This window comes from Somniosus microcephalus, chromosome 2, assembly GCF_052327205.1.
Source record: "Somniosus microcephalus isolate GS21.2 chromosome 2, FLI_Smic_1.0, whole genome shotgun sequence".
Taxonomy (NCBI): Eukaryota; Metazoa; Chordata; class Chondrichthyes; order Squaliformes; family Somniosidae; genus Somniosus; species Somniosus microcephalus.
Window position 1 is genome coordinate 314,617,850 of NC_140988.1, and position 21,643 is coordinate 314,639,492.

General features: G+C 47.7%; 1 protein-coding gene across 2 annotated transcripts in view; it reads left to right on the plus strand.

Annotated features, from left to right (window-relative positions):
- cntfr (ciliary neurotrophic factor receptor) overlaps window positions 1-21,643 on the plus strand; it is a 346,559-nt gene that overhangs the window by 126,551 nt on the left and 198,365 nt on the right. For both annotated transcript variants that reach the window (XM_085974105.1, XM_085974111.1), the window contains one exon: window positions 16,675-16,753. In XM_085974105.1, coding sequence (XP_085830231.1) covers window positions 16,675-16,753 — 79 coding nt within the window. The remainder of the gene's footprint in view (window positions 1-16,674; window positions 16,754-21,643) is intronic.

Below are 21,643 nucleotides of genomic sequence, written 5' to 3' on the forward strand. Positions count from 1 at the left end.
CATCGAAGTCATCATCTGAGTCCTCTGCAGCAGAACTAGTGTGCGACTTCGCCCTCTGGCGAGCTGGGGTCTGCACTATCCTTTCCCCCTGCCCTGACTGCAGCGCACATGTGCCCAGTGTCTCACCATGTGCAGATCCCGCCTCTATCCTATCCTCTAAATTACATGCAGTGGCAATAGCTGAGCTGGTGGCTGCGACTGTGAAATCGAGTGACGGTGTGTCTTCACCTTCACTGTCTTCTTGCTCTTCCTCCACTGCCTGGGCAGGTTGCAGTTCTTTGGTATCTGAAAGGAAAAAGGCGTAAGGGTAGGGTTGCGGTGAGGAGAGAGGAGAAAGTAAGAAGTGCATGCTTATGCCATCAGAAGCTTCAGGGTCAGAAGAGACTGTGGGATGAGGGAGAAGTGGGATGAGAGAAGGAGGATTAGGTATGCGGATACCCTCATCTTCAATGGCTTCAGCCCCAGTGGTGACCACAGTCTCAGCAATGGCCCTTCCCATAATGGCCAACACCGTCTCCTCCATGGAGGTTAGAACATGCAGGTGCGCCTCAACAACCCCCTACCCCCACCCTCCCAGTTAGTTCTGCATCGCCTTCTCCTGCAAGAGAGAAGGGAGTATGTCAGTGAGTGTCGTGCAATCTGTTCAGGTGATGTAGCATGTCATGGTTGACTTCCAGAAGGCACTTAATAAATTGGCTGGGTGGAAGGAGACAAGCAGTAGGGATAATGTGTAGGTACTCAAATTGGCAGGATGTGACTAGTGGTGTCTTGCAGGGATCTGTGTTGAGGCCTCAACTATTCACAATATTTATTAACGACTTAGATGATGGCATAGAAAGTCATATATCCAAATTTGCTGATGACACAAAGATAGGCGGCATTGTAGGCAGTGTAGATGAAAGTATAAAATTACAAAGGAATATAGATAGATTAAGTGAATGGGCAAAACTGTGGCAAATGGATTTCAATGTAAGCAAATGTGAGGTCATCCACTTTGGACCTAAAAAGGATAGAACAGGGGTACTTCCTAAATGGTGAAAAGCTAAAAACAGTGGATGTCCAAAGAGACTTGGGGGTCCAGGTACATAGATCATTAAAATGTCATGAACAGGTACAGAAATTAATCAAAAAGACTAATAAAATGCTGGTCTTTATATCTAGAGGACTAGAATACAAGGGGGTAGAAGTTATGCTGCAGCTATACAAAGCCCAGGTTAGACCACAGCTAGAGTACTGTAGGCAGTTCTGGGCACTACACCTTAGGAAGGATATATTGGCCTTGGAGGGAGTGCAGCGTAGGTTTACCAGAACGATAGCCGGACTTCAAAGGTTAAGTTACGAGGAGAGATTACACAAATTAGGGTTGTATTCTCTAGATTTTAGTTACATAGATAGATAGAAGATAGGAGCAGGAGTAGGCCATTCGGCCCTTCGAGCCTGCTCCGCCATTCAATGAGATCATGGCTGATCATTCAAATTCAGTACCCTGTCCCTGCCTTCTCCCCATATCCCTTGATCCCTTTAGCCTTAAGAAATATATCCAACTCCTTTTTGAATATATTTAATGAACTGGCCTCCACCGCCCTCTGTGGCAGAGAATTCCACAGGTTCACCACTCTCTGGGTGAAGAAATTCCTCCTCATTTCAGTCCTAAATGGCTTACCCCTTATCCTTAGACTATGACCCCTGGTTCTGGACTCCCCGGCCATCGGGAACATCCTTCCTGCATCTAGTCTGTCCAGGCCTGACAGAATTTTATAGGTTTCGATGAGATCCCCTCTCAATCTTCTAAACTCCAGTGAGTATAAGCCCAATCGACACAATCTCTCCTCATACGTCATTCCTGCCATCCCAGGTATCAGCCTGGTGAATCTTCGCTGTACTCCTTCCATGGCAAGAACGTCCTTCCTCAGGTAAGGCGACCAAAACTGCACGCAATACTCAAGGTGCGGTCTCACCAAGGCCCTGTACAGCTGTAGCAAGACATCCTTGTTCCTGTACTCGAACCCTCTTACTACGAAGGCCAACATATCATTTGCCTTCTTAACCGCCTGCTGCACCTGCATGCTTACCTTCAGCGACTGGTGCACAAGAACACCCAGGTCTCTTTGCACTTCCCCTTCTCCCAATCTATTGCCATTCAAATAATAATCTGCCTTCCTGTTTTTGCCACCAAAGTGGATAACCTCACATTTATCCACATTATAGTGCATTTGCCATGTTTCTGCCCAATCACCCAATCTGTCCAAATCGTACTGGAGTTTCTCGACATCCTCCTCACATCTTACCCTCCCACCCAGCTTTGTGTCGTCTGCAAATTTGGAGATATTACATCCAATTCCCTCGTCCAGATCATTAATATATATTGTGAACAGCTGGGGTCCTAGGACTGATCCTTGCGGTACCCCACTAGTCACTGCCTGCCACTTGGAAAACAACCCGTTTATTCCAACTCTCTGCCTTCTGTCCGCCAACCAGTTCTCTATCCAAGTCAATACCTTGCCCGCAATCCCATGTGCCTTAATTTTGCACACTAATCTCTTATGCGGGACCTTATCGAAGGCCTTCTGAAAGTCCAGATACACCACATCCACTGGTTCTCCCTTATCTATTTTACCAGTTACAGCCTCAAAAAATTCCAGCAGATTAGTCAAGCATGATTTACCTTTTGTGAATCCATGTTGACTTTGTCCGATCCTGTCACTGTTTTCCAAGTGCTCTGCTATTACATTTTTTATAATGGACTCTAGCATTTTCCCCACTACCGATGTCAGGCTTACCGGTCTATAATTCCCCGCTTTTTCTCTACTACCTTTTTTGAATAGTGGAGTAACATTAGCTACCCTCCAAACCCTGGGTACTGTTCCAGAGTCTATCGAGTTCTGGAAGATGACCAGCAATGCATCTACTATTTCTAGGGCCACTTCCTTAAGTACCCTGGGATGTAGATTATCAGGCCCTGGGGATTTATCGGCCTTCAGTCCCATCAATTTTCCTAACACCATTTCCCTACAAATACTGATTTCTTTCAGTTCCACCCTTTCATCAGGCCCTATGTTCCCCGGCATCTCTGGGAGGTTATTTGTGTCCTCCTTTGTGAAGACAGAACCAAAGTATGAATTTAGTTGGTCTGCCATTTCTTTGTTTCCCATTATAAATTCCCCTGATTCTGACTGCAAGGGACCTACGCTTGACTTCACCAATCTTTTTCTCTTCACATATCTATAAAAGTTTTTAGAGTCAGTTTTTATGTTCCCTGATAGCTTACACTCATATTCTATTTTCCCTTTCTTAATTAATCCTTTTGTCCTCCTTTGTTGAATCCTAAACTTCTCCCAATCCTCAGGAGCTTTTTCTGGCCAATTTATATGTCATCTCCTTGGATCTTATGCTATCCCTAATTTCCCTTGTTAGCCACGGTTGAGTCACCTTTTTTGTTTTATTTTTATGCCAAACTGGGATGAACAAATTCTGTAGCTCATCCATTCGGTCTTTGAATGTTTGCCATTGCCTATCCACCGTCAACCCTTTGAGTGCCATTCCCCAATCAATCCTACCCAACTCGCTCCTCAGACCATCGTAGTTTCCTTTATTTAAATTGAGGACCCTAGTCTCTGAGTCAACTACTTAATTCTCCATCTTAATGAAGAATTCGATCATATTATGATCGCTCAGACCCAAGGGGCCTCGTACAACAAGATTGCTAATTAATCCTTTCTCATTACATAATACCCAGTCTAGTTGGTTCCTCGACATATTGGTCCAGGAAACCATCCCGTAAACACTCCAGGAATTCCTCCTCCACAGTATTGTTACTAATTTGGTTGGCCCAATCTATATGTAGATTAAAGTCACCCATGATGACTACTGTGCCCTTATTGCACGCTTCTTTAATTTCCCTTTTCATGCCATCCCCAACCTCCGCCTTACTGTTGGGAGGTTTATATACCACTCCCACTATTGTTTTTTCCCCTTAGTATTTCTCAATTCTACCCATACAGATTCCACATCATCAGAGCTAATATCCTTCATTACAATTGTATTAATCCCTTCTTAACCAGTAATGCTACCTCACCTCCCTTTCCTTTTGCCTATCTTTCCTGAATATCGAATACCCCTGGATGTTGAGTTCCCAGTCTTGGCCATCCTTGAGTCACGTTTCCGTAATCCCAACCAAATCATATTCGTTTACCTCTATTTGCGCAGCCAATTCGTCCACCTTATTACAAATTCTCCTCGCATTAAGACACTAAGGGCTAGATTTTCAGTCGCTTGCGCCAGCAGTTAGCGCCTTAAGAGAAGTGATTTCCGGGCGCTATGCGTGTAGCGCCCGGGCGCAGCGCAGTTTGCGCCCCGCCCCAAATTAAGTTGCCCGTTAGCGCCGGCGCAAAGTTTAGCGCCCGCCCGGATGCGCGCGCAGAAAATGACGTCACATCCTCGTGCAACGCCCTTTGGCCGCCCCGATTGCAAACTTCAGTCGGACCGCCCCATTGTGCGGCGGGCGGCCGGAGCGTTTGGAAAAAGGAACGCAACACAACCAGCGCGGGCCCCGGGGGGCGCTAATTAAAGGGAACGTCCTCTCCAGTATAAAGGCCATCCTTTTTTCAGAAAACAGTCTTGTGCAACGCATTTCTGGAGACACAACAAGGAGGATAGCTAACTGGTTTCAAGCAGCAAGAGCCAGGTATTTTTGGACTCAGGCCATAGCGCTGCAAGTGGCCATTTGGAAATTAGACTGTTTGCCAGGATTTGATGGGGGCTGCATGGGGTGCCAACGCGCAGCTGCAGCGCCATGTCCGTAGGGCTCGCAGACGCATTGTGAGAGGGGCAGCCCTGGCTAGAGGCAGAGGGGGCTACAGGCGTCGGCCACGTAGGCCTTACCCAGTCAGGCTATACCGCCAGCAGCGCTCCTACCTAAACATGAGTGCCGCGCGATGTGTTAGAAGGCTCCGATTCCGAAAGGAGGTGATTGCAGAGATCTGCCACCTGCTTCGCCGAGATCTGCGGCCAAAGCTCAGGTGCAGGACGTCTCTGTCGGTGGAAGTGAAGGTGACGGTGGCATTGAACTTCTATGCCACCGGCTCCTTCCAATACGCTGCTGGGGACATAGCAAACATCTCCCAGTATGGCGCGCATCGCTGCATCCGCCACGTGACCGAAGCACTGTTCAGAAGGAGAAGCCAATTCATCTCCTTCCCCATGGCCCTCGAGAGCCAGCATCAGCGCGCATTGGGATTTGCCAGACTCGGGGAATTCCCCTTGGTGCAGGGCGCCATTGACTGTACGCATGTGGCTTTGCGGGCCCCTCTGGAGCATGGCGAGCAGTATCGCAACAGGAAGGGCTACCATTCTCTGAATGTGCAGCTGGTATGTGACCACAAGCAGCGCATCATGGCAGTCAATGCCAGCTTCCCAGGCAGCAGCCACGATGCCTTTATCCTGCGGCAGAGTACTGTGCATGACATGTTCCAGGCACAGCCTCCCCCAAGAGGATGGCTCATCGGGGACAAAGGCTATCCTTTGTGCACCTGGCTCATGACCCCGCTCCGCGCGCCCAGGACCGCTGCTGAAGAGGCCTACAACGAGAGCCATCAAACCACCCGCAACATCATCGAGCTAACTATTGGGGTCCTCAAGCAGCGGTTCCGCTGCCTTGATCGCTCCGGAGGAGCTCTCCAGTATTCGCCAGACCGGGTCTCCCAATTTGTGGTGGTTTGCTGCATGCTACACAACCTGGCTATCCGCAGGACTCAGGCACTGCCACCTGACGTTGGACCAGCACCTCAGGAGGAGGAGCAGGAGGAGCATGAGGAGGAGGAGGAGGAGGAGGAGCAGGAGTACGTTCCCAGGAGGGAGCGACCAGGGCCAAGGGCCGCACGACACCACCTTATTACACGGTACTTCTAAGCCCCCTGTCAGGGAATGGCCAGGGGCCATGAGGGAAGATGAATGCAGCCGCTCCGCAAGCCCTCAGCCGGCGAAGCCAACAAACACTAAGAAAAACAACCATGGAGACTGCATGAATAAAGATAATTTTTTATTGCACAAAAATGAAAAGCCCTTCCCACATGAATCCCCAAAAACAATAAACGGGCCCCACAAAAAGCCCAACAAATGACTCACTCCCACAAACTGGGGAGGAGCCACTCCACCTTTCTTCAAACCGGGCCTCAACGTCGGCCTAACGCAAAAAATAAGCCCTCCAAAAGCACAACCATGGGCAAAATAAAGATGGCCACCGCCATATTAAAGGAAAGCTGCCCACACCCTCTACTGAGTGGCCCGCGAGGGCGAGACCTTGGCCAGCCTTTTGCCTCCCCTGCCCGGCCTGCTGCTCCTTCGCAAGCTCTGCCCAGTGGCTGCTGCGAGGCTGGGGGAAGGCGCCTGAGGCTCAGATGCCCTTCCGCCAGATGCCGCTGGGGGGCGGCCTACACGGCGTTTGGGCCTCGAGGGGCCGTCTGCTGAGTGGCGCACCTGAGCCTGGCCACCATCAGCTGCAGCCGCTTGCCCTTGACGCCCCAGAGGGGGAATGGCGGCGACGGATGGCGCAATGTGGGCCAGCTGGCGTCTGGGATGCGCTGGCTGGTGCTGTGGCGCGGTGGCACTTGGCCGGGCCCGCACTGCAGGATCCGCAGCAATCAGCCGACGGGCGGCTTGCTGGGATGGTCCAGCACGGCGGCTGCCCTGGCGATGCCTGCCTGAGACAGCGCGTGTGGCAGCAGTGAGTGGCCCTGTGGTCCTGGTGTGCGCGCGCATCACATCCGCCAGGGTCTTGACGGCATCAGTCAGCATGCGGCCACTCGCGGCAGTTGCTGCCCCGAACTCGCGCACACTGGTCGCCAGCAACTCGATGGCCTCAGGCATGCGCCCCACCACGCTCATGAGCTCCGTGTGGCGCCGGTCCGAGTCGTCGGCCATCTTATCCAGCTTCCGCACCTCCTCCGAAGTGAAGGTGTCCGGACTGGAGTCGCGACTCTCCCGCTGGGGAGGAGGGGGCCGAACTAGGGGACCCTTGCCGCGTTGGTGACGGCGAGTGTGCCGAGCATCAGCACTCCCCTCTGATCCTTCCCCCCTTTGGGGGGAAGGCCGCGGGCCACGCACACGGCTCCTGGGTGGCTGGACGCCACTGGTCCCAGAAGCTGCATTGCCCTGCGACAGTTCCTCCAGGCACTCGTCCAGTGAGGAGGTGTCAAGCATTTCCTCCTCTCCTGCGGGACGTGACTGTTCCCGCGAAGGTCCGGCTTGCTCCTCCTCCTCCTCCTGGTCGGAGGTGCTGTCACTGGCAGCTTCAGGGTCCTGGTCGTCACCAGCTGAAAGCAGGAATGCACAAGAGTAGCTTCAGAGTGAGGAGACGGCGTCAGCGAGGGAGTTAGGACTGGTGGGATTCAGCGCATTGGTGGGACAGTGGCAAAGGAGGTAGCTCGGATGGGCCAGTGCGACGCGAGAGAGCCAAAAGGCGAGGTCCTTACCATTGCCGGGCAGTGGAGGGTCGGATACACCGCACGCTGTGGGGACAATCACACGGGCTCCCATGAGCACACACACGCGCTCCTCCAGCCGAGTGAGCTTCTGCAGCTTGGCGCGGCCACCCCTGGCACGGGCCTGGCGATTAAACGCTACTTTAGCCTGCAAGAGAAAGGACGGGCTGTAAGTGCGCAGTGAAGCCCTGATGTAGTGTGCACTGCCTCCCATGGTGGAATAGCTTGGACAGAGTGAAGCCCTGATGTAGTGTGCACTGCCTCCCATGGTGGAATAGCTTGGACAGAGTGAAGCCCTGATGTAGTGTGCACTGCCTCCCATGGTGGAATAGCTTGGACAGAGTGAAGCCCTGATGTAGTGTGCACTGCCTCCCATGGTGGAATAGCTTGGACAGAGTGAAGCCCTGATGTACTGTGCACTGCCTCCCATGGTGGAATAGCTTGGACAGAGTGAAGCCCTGATGTACTGTGCACTGCCTCCCATGGTGGAATAGCTTGGCCAAAGTGTAGAGTGCCGAATGGCCATTTGATGCTCATGACTGTCCCAATGCTGCTGGCTGAGGGCTGGCCAATAGGACTTTCAGGTCCCTTTGCCCATCATGTCAGGTGTACATGCAAGAATGAGCAGGAGACTGGAAAGGCTACTCACCTTCACAATCCTGGTCAGATCGTTGTATTTTTTACGGCATTGTTTGTGGGTCCTGGGGGCCTCGCCGGTGAACGTCACCCTCTGGGCGATCTGCTTCCAGGCTTTGGTGTAGTCATGGTGGGTTGGATTCCTCCCACTCTCTGGAAACAAGATCTTGCGCCTCACCTCCAGAGCTGTGACCATTATGTCCAGATCACCCTCTGAGAAGCGCAGGGCACGCTGACGGGCCTTCTCTGGCGTTGCCATGACTCCCTGGAGCTGAGCAGCAGTGTTGAGGCCTCTTTGCAAGGCTGCAGTGTGCAGGGCGTGGCAGCAGACCAATTCGTCCCTTCCCCCTTTAACAGCTGGTCGGCACCACGGGGTCTGCTGTCAGTGCAAAAATGACCGCACCCGCGCTGCGCCCCGCCTGGGCGCTATCCCTCTGGACCGCCGGCTTAGCGCCTAAAGGTAGGAGTGGAACGCCTCTTTTAGCGCTCCACCACTCTCTTAGGGCGAAGCCACTGAATTTCCGGCAACGGGGCGCTACTTTGGGGCGGGCGCTAACTTCGGGCGGGCGCTAAGGTTAGCGCCCCAAAACTGTCTATACTGAAAATCTAGCCCAAAGCCTTCAGGCTTGTTTTTTTAACGCTCTTAGACCTATTAGAATTATTATTTACTGTGGCCACGTTTGATTTAAACCGTTGATTTCTCTGACTGCCACTTTTGTTTTTCTCCTTCCTATCTTTTGCTTTTATCCCTGTTTCCCTTTCCTCTGTCTCCCTGCTCAGGTTCCCAACCCCCTGCCATTTTAGTTTAAACCCCCCCCGAACAGTGCTAGCAAACCTCCCGCAAGGATATTTGTCCCGCTCTGGTTCAGGTGCAACCCGTCCGACTTGTACAAGTCCCACCTTCCCCAGAAGCAGGCCCAGTGATCCAGGAAACTAAAGCCCTCCCTCCTGCACCAACTCATTAGCCACGCATTCATCTGCTCTATCCTCCTATTCCTATACTCACTAGCACGTGGCACCGGGAGTAATCCAGAGATTACAACCTTTGAGGTCCTGCTCTTTAATCTGCTACCTAGCTCCCTAAATTCTTGCTGCAGGACCTCATCCCTCTTCCTACCCATGTCTTTGGTCCCAATGTGAACCACGACCTCTGACTGTTCACCCTCCCCCTTCAGAATGCCCTGCAGCCGTTCAGTGACATCCTTGACCCTGGCACCAGGGAGGCAACAAACCATCCTTAAGGGTTAAGGGGTGATCTGATCAAAGTTTTCAAGATATTAAGGGGAACAGATAGGGTAGATAGAGAGAAACTATTTCTGCTGGTTGGGGATTCTAGGACTAGGGAGCATAGTCTAACAATTAGAACCAGACCTTTCAGGATTGAAATTAGGAAACACTTCTACACACAAAGGGTGATAGAAGTTTGGAACTCTCTTCCACAAACGGCAATTGATGCTAGATCAATTGTTAATTTTAAATCTGAGATTGATAGCTTTCTGTTAACCAAAGGTATTAAGGGATATGGGCCAAAGGCAAGTATATGGAGTTAGGTCGCAGATCAGCCATGATCTTATTGAATAGCGGAACAGGCTTGAGGAGCTGAATGGCCTCCTCCTGTTCCTACGTTCCTATGTTCCTATGTTGAATAGTTGGCAGTGTGTGCAAGCTGTGAGATGTGGATTTGAGGCTTGCAACAGTGCTAAGTGTGTGAGGGTGAGGTAAAGCATATGGGATAGCATGTGTTAAAATACTTCAACACAGCCAGGTTGCTTAATGAAACAACATTATTGTTCACAATAGGTAGATTAGATTGTTTCAGTTTTATTGCTGAATATAATAAGCAAGAATACTAAAGAGGTAATAGAGGTCTTTAAAATTATGAAAAATGTTGATAGAGTGGATACAGAGAGAATGTTTCTACTTGTGGGGAAGAGCATAACTAGAGGTCATCGATAGAAGATAGTCACCAAGAAATCCAATAGGGAATTCAGAAGAAACTTCTTTACCCAAAGAGCGATGAGAATGTGGAACTCGCTACCACAGGGAGTGGTTGAAGCAAATAGTATAGATGCATTTAAGGGGAGGCTAGACAAGCATATGAGGGAGAAGGGAATAGAGGGTTATGCTGATAGATTTAGATGAGGAAAGGCGGGAGGTGGCTCGTGTGGAGCATAAACGCTGGCATGGACTGGTTGGGCCGAATGGCCTGTTTCTGTGCCGTATATCCTATGTAATCCTATGTAATGGACCTTGAGAATGAGAGAGTAATAGAACCAGCCTGCCTATTGGCAAGAAGTGCTGGCATTCTGCAACTTAGCTGCACATATACCACGGTCTTTTTAAAATCAAAGTATATCTTGACAAATTTATCCCCCATAAGCTCCTTCCTTGGTGTTTAAATATAAATATCAATGCTTGCTGGCCATGTGAGACTAAATAAAATAAGCAATAATAGTTAATAATGGAAAATACACAATTTCTTAATGGTAACTCAAATGAAGTCGGTTTGCAGTATTCATGAAACAGTCTGAATCTCAGCCTTTCTTTCAAATGAGGCCTCTTTCCTTGTCATTTGAGTCCTGCTTCGTTCTTTAACCTCTTGTTACCATTTACCTTCAGTTAGCTTTCTCAACAGTAAATGCTTTCATTGAAATCCTGGGCTCCAAACAAGCCACAGTATAAATTTAGGGCCGTTGCATCAGATTAAACCATATGTAGAAGACAGCAGATGTCACTTCTTTGGTTTTCATCTTTTTTCAACAGTGATTTTCTCTCTAGGTGGCTGCAGTTAACATTGCCTTTGGCAGCTAGTAGCCTCAATGCTGTAATTTAATGCTTCACAGACTGGGCAACGCATGAAACAAATGTTCTGTTTTGATGAGAGTTTTTCACCTCACTTTTCATTACAGCGCATGATTAATTATATCATTGCACACCTACCTCATCTGTTTACTACCTCATTATCATTTTGATATCCTAACTTTACTTGCAGTTTGACACACAACAAACAACCATTTCCTGTCACTGGGTAATCACAAGAACTGCAATCTGTTCCTTTCAAGTTTATAAATCATTTGAACAATTACAAAGTGGATGGCTTATATATGGGAAATATATCACTTGCTGGGATAGAAATGAGGGAGCTTTACTCTGCATTTAATCTATGGATATAACTGATTTAGGAGTCCTGGATGCTTAGATTGGGTGCCCAAAATGAAAAATGTTCAATTCTTTGCCTTGATAAACACACAGGCCTAGAAGTTAGGTATGGCCCCGCCAGCTCAGTTGCGCCCAAAAGTTTGCGCAGCGCCTGGAGCCCGTTGCGCCCGCCAGAAATTCACTTTTAGCGCCCCAAGTCGGAACCGGGCGCTGTTCCAGGGTGTGCCCGCCTCCGCTTGGGGCGCTGAAAGTGAATTTCAGCGCTCCAGCTGCCGCTGCGCCACCCGATGCGGTGCGGCAAGCTGGGGTACTGCAGGCCTCCTCCTTCTCTTAAGGAGGAGCTGCCTGCAGCCGTGAGATTGCCACTGGATTCTGCCGGCAAATGAGCCCGGCACCACGGAGAAGTGCCGGGCTCGTGGGAATCAGCCACCAATGCCGCGGGGGGGGTGGTGTAGGAGGCCGGGGAGGGAGGTGCGGGCAGGCGGCCGCCGAAAAAGCGGCCGGCCGCACCTCCACCTTTATGCGCCCCACTAATGCTGCATGAAGGCCGTGTTTCACGAACGTTGTTTGCGGCCGCTGCGGAAGAGGCGGCCGCAACTGAATATGGGCGTCGGGCCGGCATCGGGGCGGAACCGGGGCGCTGCGCACACCGATGACGTCATCGGTGCCGGCGCAGCGCTACCGGCTACCGCCGCCATTAACGCTGCACTCAATTTCCGCGCTACCAACCCCGCCAGCGCAGAAGACCTCTTTAGGCATTAAGTGGGCGCAAGGCCCACTGAATTTCTGGGCCCCAGTTTAAAAAAAATGGGTTTAATTATATTTTCATATCCTGGAAAGTATTTTATACTACACCAGGAATTAAACAGCAGGTTAACAGATGTACACTATTATTGATTAATATGACACTCATTTTCTCCCTAAGTGCACATATAAAAGTAATATTTCCAAGCTAGTGATAGCTTTATGCAAACTCTTCAGGTTTTCTAGCCTAAAAAATTCACATAAGAAATCATTTTTACTCATTCACTCAAAAAATAGTTGGGAAAAATTTCCTTTGTGAGCTATTCTGGGCAAACATCAATGTGTTCTTTGTACTTGTGTTTAATATTATGCTACAAATAGTAAACAGAGAAAATCTTCCTCCCCATGAATTTTATGAATAGATTATTAGGGGCAACCAAAGGGCTCCAAATGTCCCAATAGGGCCTCGTCAGCCAGTGGGATTTGCCCATGAGATTCCTCACCACTGTGTTTGGGACAGAGAAAAGTGGAGTGTAGGCAATTCTCCAAAGGGAAGGAGTGAAAATTGGAAGTTCACTTCACAGTGTCCAATTGCCAAGTGGAATTGGCAGAAGCCTGGCAGCAGGTCACCTTTTCCTCTCTTGGCATGTGGCACGGAAGGGCAGATAACTAAAAAAGAGCGATTGGAATAAAAGGAGTATTAAATATCTCATGAAATATGTGTTATTTTTGGATTTATGGACATGACTTTAACAAGCCACCAAATTTATCACATAAGTCATCCAATTTTATGATTGGAATTGAAATCTGTGCTTTACAGTGAGAGCATTAGTACATATGGGTAATGTATAAAGTAATTCTGCAATGCTTCAAGAACTTTCGTGGTCTTTGTCTTCCTTGTTAATTTCAAAAGTCACTTTCTTTCTCTATTTCTGTTTGCATCTCTTTCTCAATCAGAGATAAGAACAGAAAATATAGGTCACTCAACAATTTGAAAGGGAATGACAGGTTAACATTTTGGATTCTAAAGGACTACACTTGAAACATTAACCTGCCTTTATCAGATGATAACCAATTTGATATGCATTTCCAGTATTTTATTTGAATTTCATATTTCAACATATTTTTATTTGTTCTTCGGATGTGGATGATCCATCCCCCAAAAGGCTGTGGATGCTGGGTCAATTAAAATTTTCAAGACTGCGATTGATAGATTTTTATTAGGTAAGGGTAACAAGGGATATGGAACAAAGGCAGTTAAATGGAGGTGAGCTACAGATCAGCCATGATCTAATTGAATGGTGGAACAACCTCAAGGGATGAAAGGCTTGCTCCTGTTCCTAGAAATACTACACCTTCTGGTGATGGTTCTTTCACAATGGTGTTAGGTAGGAAATTCCAGGATTCTGACCCAGCGACGATAAAGAAGTAGCGATACGTGTCCAAGTCAGGAGGCCGTGTGACTTGGAGGGGAACATGGAGGTGATGGTGCTTCCACAACATTGCTGTTCTTGTTCTTCTCGATGGTAGAGGTCGCAAGGGAAGGAGGTACCATGGTGTAACCTTACTGAGTTGCTGTAGTACATCCTGTAGATCATACAGATTGCAGCCACAGTGTGACATGGTGGGGAGTATAAATATTGAGCCCAGAGACAGGAGCAGCAATCAGGCGAATTGTTCTGTCCTGGGTGGTGATGAGCTTTTTGTTGTTGCAGCTGCAGCCATCCAGATGAGTTGTGAATATTCCATCACACGCTTGACTTGCCTAGTAGATGGTGGCGAGGCTTTGCAGGGTCAGGAGTTGAGCCACTTGTCGTGGTGTAGAGAGTCTCAGCCCTACTCTTGTAGCCATAGTGGTTGGACCAGTTGAACTGCTGATTAATGATAATCTCCAGAATGTTTATAGTGGGGGACTCAGTGCTGGTGAGTCAACTGAAATTCAAAGGGAGGTGGCTGTGCTTTCTCTTGTTCGAGATGGTCATTACCTGACACTTAAATGGCGTGAATGTTACCTGACACTTGTCAGCACAAATCCAGATGTTATTCAGGTCTTACTGTAGGCTGGCCTGGGCTGATTCATTATCAGAGGTATTGTGAATAAAGCTGAACACTAAGGGAGCAGCTCACTCCTGACCTCATTAATAAATGGTTGAATTGCGGACACTTCCCTGAGGAACTCCTGCAATGATGTCCTGGGGCTGTGATGACGGGCCTCCAACAACCACAACCATCTTCCTTTGCATCAAGTATGATTCCAGCATTCAAGGGTTTTCCCTTTGACCCCCATTAACTTCAGTTTTGCTAGGGCCCTTTGGTGCCATATGCGGTAGAATGCTCCCATGTTGTTGAGGGCAACTATTATCATCTTTTCTCTGTCAGGTTTTGCGTCCACATCAAGACTATGATGAAACAAAAAGAAAATACTGCAGATGCTGGAAATCTGAAATAAAAACAGAAAATGCTGGAGATAGCAGGTCAGGCAGCATCTGAGAAGAGAGAAACAGAGTTGTTTCAGGTCGATGACCTTTCGTCAGAACTGGAAAAAACAGGAAATGGAACAGATTTTTAAGCAAGTGCAGGGGCTGGGAAAGGGGGGAGGGGATGAAAGAACAAAAGGAAAGGTCTGTGATAGGATAGAAGGCAGGAGAAGTTAAGAGACATTAAAGGCAAAAGGAGATGGTAATGGGACAGGTTAAGAAATAAAGGATGACTCTAGATGAAGTGTGAATTGCGCTGGCAGAATGGAAGACAGCTGCCATGTGGGAGAGAAGAAAGACACAGACAAAAAGTGTGGATGAAAAATATATATATGATAGGGGCCGAGGTTATGGTCTGAAATTGTTGAACTCTATGTTGAGTCCAGAAGGCTGTAAAGTGCCTAATCGAAAGATGAGGTGCTGTTCCTCAAGCTTACGCTGAGCTTCCGTGGAACAATGCAAGAGGCCGAGGACGGTGAGGTCTGAGTGGGAGTGGAGCGGAGAATTAAAGTGACAGGCGACCGGAAGCTCGGGGTCCCCCTTATGGACTGAACGGTGGTGTTCCGCAAAGCGGTCACCCAATCTGCGTTTGGTCTCCCCAATGTAGAGGAGACCGCATCGTGAGCAACGAATACAGTATACTAAATTGCAAGAAGTACAAGTAAATTGATGTTTCACCTGGAAGGGGTGTTTGGGGTCCTGGACAGTGGGAAGGGGGAGGTATAAGTGCATGTGTTGCATCTCCTGCGCTTGCACGGGAAGGTGCCAGGCGAAGGGGAAGGGGTGTTGGGGGTGATAGAGGAGTGGACCATGGTGTTGCGGAGGGAGCGGTCCCTTCGGAATGCTGAAAGGGGAGGTGAGGGGAAGATGTGTTTGGTGGTGGGATCACGCTGGAGGTGGCGGAAATGGTGGAGGATGATCCGTTGAATGTGGAGGCTGGTGGGGTGAAAGGTGAAGACAAGGGGAATTCTATCGTGGTTCCGGGAGGGAGGGGCAGGGGTGAGGGCAGAAGTGCGGGAGATAGAATGGACACGGTCAAGGGCCGTGTCAACCACAATAGAGGGATAATCCTCGGTTGAGGAAAAAGGAAGACATGTCGGAAGTACTGGTGTGGAAGGTGGCATTGTCAGAGCAGATGCGGCGGAAACAGAAAAACTGGGAGAATGGAATAGAGTCCTTACAGGAAGCGGGGTAGGAGGAAGTGTAGTCCAAGTAGCTGTGGGAGTCAGTGGGCTTGTAGTGAATGTTTGTCAATAGCCTATCCCCAGAGATGGAGACGGAGAAGTTGAGGAAGGGAAGGGAAGAGTCGGAGATGGACCATGTGAAGGTGAGGGAAGGGTGGAAATTGGAAGCAAAGTAAATGAAATTCTCTAGTTCAGGGCGAGAGCAGGAAACGGCACCGATACAGTCATCAATGTACTGGAGAAGGAGGTGAGGGAGGGGACCTGAGTAGGATGATGAAGTCTGAAGTTCAATGGTTCTGGCAGTATTTCTTTCTGTTTCCTCTTTGTGTATTCTTCTCTCTGTTATTTATGTTTTTTCTCTTATTTCTCTTGACCCGTCTTTCTCTGCCTCTCTGTACATTTCTCTCTGATTACCAAGGTATCTCTCAGCTTCTCCACGCCCCCCCCCGACCCCACCCACCCCACCAAAGGACAGAATCACTGTTAGTTGGCACAGTATCTTTGAATTTCATTCCAAGCTGCAATTTAAAACAGAATAGAACAAGGCCAAAAAAAATTGCTGACAATTGTGATATTCTATTGCAAGCATTATCCATATTCAGGCATGTTTATTTTCAAAATCATTGTGACAGAACTTTATTATCCCTGCAATCAAAAACAACAAGAGGGAAAAAAATTATGGGTTTACATTAATCCCAACAAGGGACATTGGGTGTGCTGTCTCCTCAGGCAATTGACTTTAAATTTCTACCTGTCAAGTTTTCTCATTAGAATTGTAACCGAGGAGGTTTGTGTTAGTGCTCACAGTCATGTAAGATGACAGATTGCTATTGTTAGTTTGGCTTTGGTTCCTGGGGTCTGTACAGGCAAGTCCTAGGAGGAGGACGTGTTTGTTGAAAGGGTGATGCTCCCATTCGCGGTGCTGCTCTGTAGATTAAGAGTCCCAGGAGCTGTCTCTTTGACTGATGCTAATGATTCCAATTGTTTTCTTAACAGATGGCAAATATTGTTGCTTCTGCCTACTGTGTGGTGCTGGCTGTTCTGGTGGTGTGCACTCGAGGCCACAGCGGACAGGGTAAGTTGGAAGACAAAGAGTTTCCTTTCACCTTCTTCTGGTTCACACATTTTCTGTTAACCTTTTCCACTCCAAGCAGGAAAAAACAAATTCCAAAAATACCAAACTGGATCTCTAACTATTTCAAATGATCCACTTTTTCCCCTTTTAAAAAAAAAAATTCCCAATTTTCTCCTTTCCTGAATGCATGGATCACGCTGGGGTCTAGCCACACTGTCACCTTGTCCAAGTGGCTATTCTTTGAGTATGAGCTTAGACTTTGGAATGGCAGGCAGTTCTATTCAACTATAGGGGGCACATCACCGCTGTGCCCAGTCCCGTCCTCGCTGTTGTGTGCTACTAATTAAAAAATGACCTATTTTAATATTTAGCTTAGCAATGGATTGCAAAATAGCTGTGCAGAGACAATAATGACTTTCTGCAGCAGTAAGGTCTACTGCTTGTTGACCAGAAAATTCCCCCATCCTTCCTTGTATTTATACCTAAACTAAAGGTCTACATTTGGGGAAGTACATATCATTCCTTGGGCTTGCCATGATGCTAAGATTTCCCTTTTAATCATATATATTATTCCAGTAAAAAGGTATTACGTGTTTTATCTATCCTGAATCTTTAGAACTGGATAAGTTGTGAAATAGTTTTCCATTTCTCTATCTAAAACAGATCCTGATATTGTAAAAGTCAAAAATAATTACAAAATGCTTCGACTCCTGATAGCTGTCTGGAGAGAACTGAATTTGATTTCAGTCTGGGATTTTGAAATTTTGTTTAACTGCTTGCAGCTGTAAACAGCAACACCCCAAGTCCTGCAGTTGATCAGCTCCATGTCCATTCATATCATCATTAAACATGCTGCTGTATATCATTTTAAGTTCACCTTTAATAATACATATATAGGAACATAGAAAAGTATAGGACCAGAATAGACCATTGTCATCCATATGGCCAATCACAGTCTCGAGGAAATATCACATCTCACGATATTGCTCATACCCCTCGATCAAAGTTTTCACCAGATGCTTATCCAACTCTCTCCTGAATTTGCTTCCCCTGTTTGCCCACCCTATACATTCACCTCCCTCTGCATAAAGTAGTTCAATCTAAAATACCTCTTCACCTTCCCTCTTCTAAGTTTGAGGATATGCCCTCTTGTGGAATCTGTGATACTGTAAAAAGATTGACCTTTATCTTGTCTATACATTTGAACACTTTGATAAGCTCACCCTTGAGTTTTCTTTTTGCCAATGTAAACATCCCCAGATCCTGTAGCCTCTGCTCATAACTCAGGTGTCTAATCTCAGCTATTAATTTATTTGCCTTTCACAGCACCCTCTTCGATATCTAAATGTCTTTCTCATAATGTTTTGTACACAGTACTACAGGTAGAGATGGACAAGCTCTCTGTACAAACTCAGAATCAGTCCCTGAGATTTGTGCTCTACTCCTCTAACTATTCAGCCCAAGATTCCATTTGCTCACTACTATGGCCATATACTGACTTAAGTGATTTATCCACCAGTGTCCCCAAGTTCCTCTCCTGTGTCATGTCCTATAGAATAATGCCATTTAACGTATATTGCCACTGTTTATATTTCCCAATCTCATGACTCTTCATTTGTTCAATGTAAATGACATCTGGTACTTGCCAGCCCAGCTTCCTGATCAATCCAGGTCCTTCTTGTATTTGATCAGTCTGCTCTCTGATGTTTGCAGTCATTCCCAGTTTTGTATCATCTGCAAATTGGACAGTTTTAGTTCTGTCCCCACTTCCAAGTCCTCTATGCGTCATGTAAACTGCAACAGCTTTAGCACGAATTCCCTGAGGCACCTTGCTAATTACCTCCTTCCCTGCCAATCGAGCTCCTTGTAAACTATCTTTCAGCCAACTTTTGATGCATTTCAGAAGCACTCCACCTTTGCCATGCCATGTCATACCATATAGAACACTTGAACAGGCACAACACATTCTAGGCCAACCACAGTGATGAAACTAGAATTCATAGAATGGTTACAGTACAGAAGGAGGCCATTCGGCCCATCGAGCCCGTGCTGGCTCTCTGCAAGAGCACTTCAGCTAGTCCCACTCCCCCGCCCTTTCCCCGTAACCCTGCAAATTTTATTTCTTCGGGTACTTATCCAATTCCCTTTTGAAAGCCACGACTGAATCTGCCTTCACCACCCTTTCAGACAGTGCATTCCAGATCATAACCACTCACTGCATAAAAAAGCTGTTCAGGTGGGATGTTCACCCTCTGTCTTTAACTCTGCTCCATGATATTTGTATTGCCGTCTTTCTCTGTCGCCTGTGCACAACACACATACATATACAATGGCCTAGAAATTCACTAGCCTTAGCGCCGCTTTTGAGGCGCTAGAGGGACTAGCGCCAGAGTTATGGCCATTTGAAAAATTGAGTGGGGCCCTAAAGCGGCGTTGCACCGGTAGCGCTGCGCCGGCACCGATGACGTCATCGGTGTGCGCAGCGTCCCGGTTGCCGTGGTAACCCGCCCGAACTCCAAAATTGAGTTGCGGCCGCCTCGCCCGTGGCAGCCGCAAGCAACGTTCTGTAAAAGGTGCCTTGCTGAAGTTAGCGCCGGCGCATTAAGGTCACGCGGCGGCCGGCCGCTTCCCCGGCGGCCGCCTGCCCGCACCTCCCTCCCCGGACTCCTCCAAGACCCCCCCGCGGCACAGATGCATGTGGGCCGCGAGCCCGGCACTTCTCCGAGGTGCCGGGCTCATTTTTATTCAGCCGTCAACGGCCAGCGGTCGGGTGCAGGCAGCTCCTCCTTAACGGAAGGAGGAGGCCTGCACTTCCCCAGCCTGCCGCACCGCATCAGGCGCCGCAGCGCCGGAACAGCGCCGCAATGGGGCAGGTAGCGCCCATTGGGAGGTGCTGAAACCCTCCAGTAGCGCCGGCAGCCGTTTGGGCGCGGCGCTACTGAATTTTTGGCGCGCGCAGGGGGACTTAGCGCCGGCACTAACTTCCGGCGCTAAAGCCCTGGCTGCGCCAAAACCCAATTTCTAGGCCAATATCTTTCCCATCGCTCTGATTTCTATGATGCAACTCCAAAATCTATGTCTGTCTAACTCCATTCATGTTTCAACTTCTCACTTCTACCTGTGACACCTCTTTATGCTCATAAGCAATGGTGCATATATATATATATCACAGTTCCACAATTTGGTGAAGCTTCTGAGCGTCCAAATTTACCCCATTTACATCATAGAGTGGTCTGAGAGCACTGTCTCCAACACTGAAGAAATCAATGCATACACAGTTAGAGTCATAACTTTAAGTGAACATCCTCAATGTTGGAGAAGGTCCATAAAGGCCAAAATTGTAACAACCGCATTGCTGGAATGGGTGGGTTGAAACCCCAGCCCACGGCTAGACAAAATGGCAGCCATGAGCACGACCTTTTTTTTAAACTTTTGCTACCAGTGAAACTTTCCTTCTGGAAGATTCTTGAAAATCAGCTGGTGTGACAGGACTTGGGATCTAAGGAGGCACCTGCATCCGAGTTTATATTGCAGCACTGTCCCCAGAGACAGGGTGATAATATAAATGCTACATAGCGTCCATTATAAGGACAAACCTCATTCAACACAGTAAACAAAACTGACAGGGGCTCATGCAGCCACGGTGTGGATAGAATGTATTAAACAAATTATATAATTTTTGTAGTCTATCTGCATTGTGCTTCAGTGAGCTCTTGTCAGCTATTAATTGCTGTTCTACCGTACAAATTTTATTTGAAGCTCAGTGTCTCAGAATGAAACACACTATTGCAGGATCCTGTGTGTGCATGCAGATGAAAATGTGAACATTGTTTATAAGTAACAGTAGCTAGTGCCCGCTGTGACAGTGCGGACTACAAAGATGATAAAGGGATGTGTTGCAAAATCTATACGTAAAGTAACAGAATGCTTTGCTGACATCTTGAAACAAAATCAGGGCCAAGTCCAAGCTAAAACTAAAATGTTGCAATTGTCATTCTAATTACAATAACTGAAGATTCAGCTCCTGGAGCTAATTGCTATCTTACCATCAGAAAGTAATAATCCAAGTTCCCCTGAAGGCTCAGTTGGTTAAAGAAAACACTGCTTAATGTGGAACTGACCCATAGATAATAGGAAGGTCCCAGGTTTAGTTTCCCTATCGGTGCTGATCTTAAATCAGATACTACACTTCGCCTCTGTTACCCTGGGATAGGGGAGGGGGAAAATTAATCAGGGTTCTCATTGCTAATCGTAATCCAGTGATTCCTGCTGGAAAATGTGCATATGTGGACTTGGGGTGAGGACTGCATCAGCGTTGATGTTGCTCATCAATAATAGAATAGCTTATCCCACACTCACCATCCTGGATCACAAATGGAGAATGGCCGAGGTATTGGAGAGTGGCCTGTGTCTGTGGGACCAAATCCCAACAGGAATCAGTACTCTAGAATGGAGAGGAGAAAACTGGATGGGGAAAAGTGTGTGTGTACATATATAACAATAATAATATTAATTGGAAAACTGTAAAAGCTAGAAACACAGAGCAGGTCAATTAACATCTGTGAAGAGAACAAATAGCCTACATTTCGGGAGGAGAACGCTTCTTCAGAGTTCCTGATCTAAAGAAGTGTACGCACCTGAAATGTAGATCATCGATCTGTTCTTTTCACAGCTGCCGATTGACCTGCTTTGTGTTTCAAGCTTTTGCTATTTTTTGTTTCAAATTTCCAGCATCTGCTTTTTACTAGATTTTAGTTCAGTTCTATTATATCACTCAAAATCAGGTGAGGCTGGATTTGCACTCGTCTTCAATTTAGAGTTAATATTCCAAAGCTGTCAACAATACGGTTAGGATTTGCCTTTTGGCTATGTGAATGGACCGATTAAATC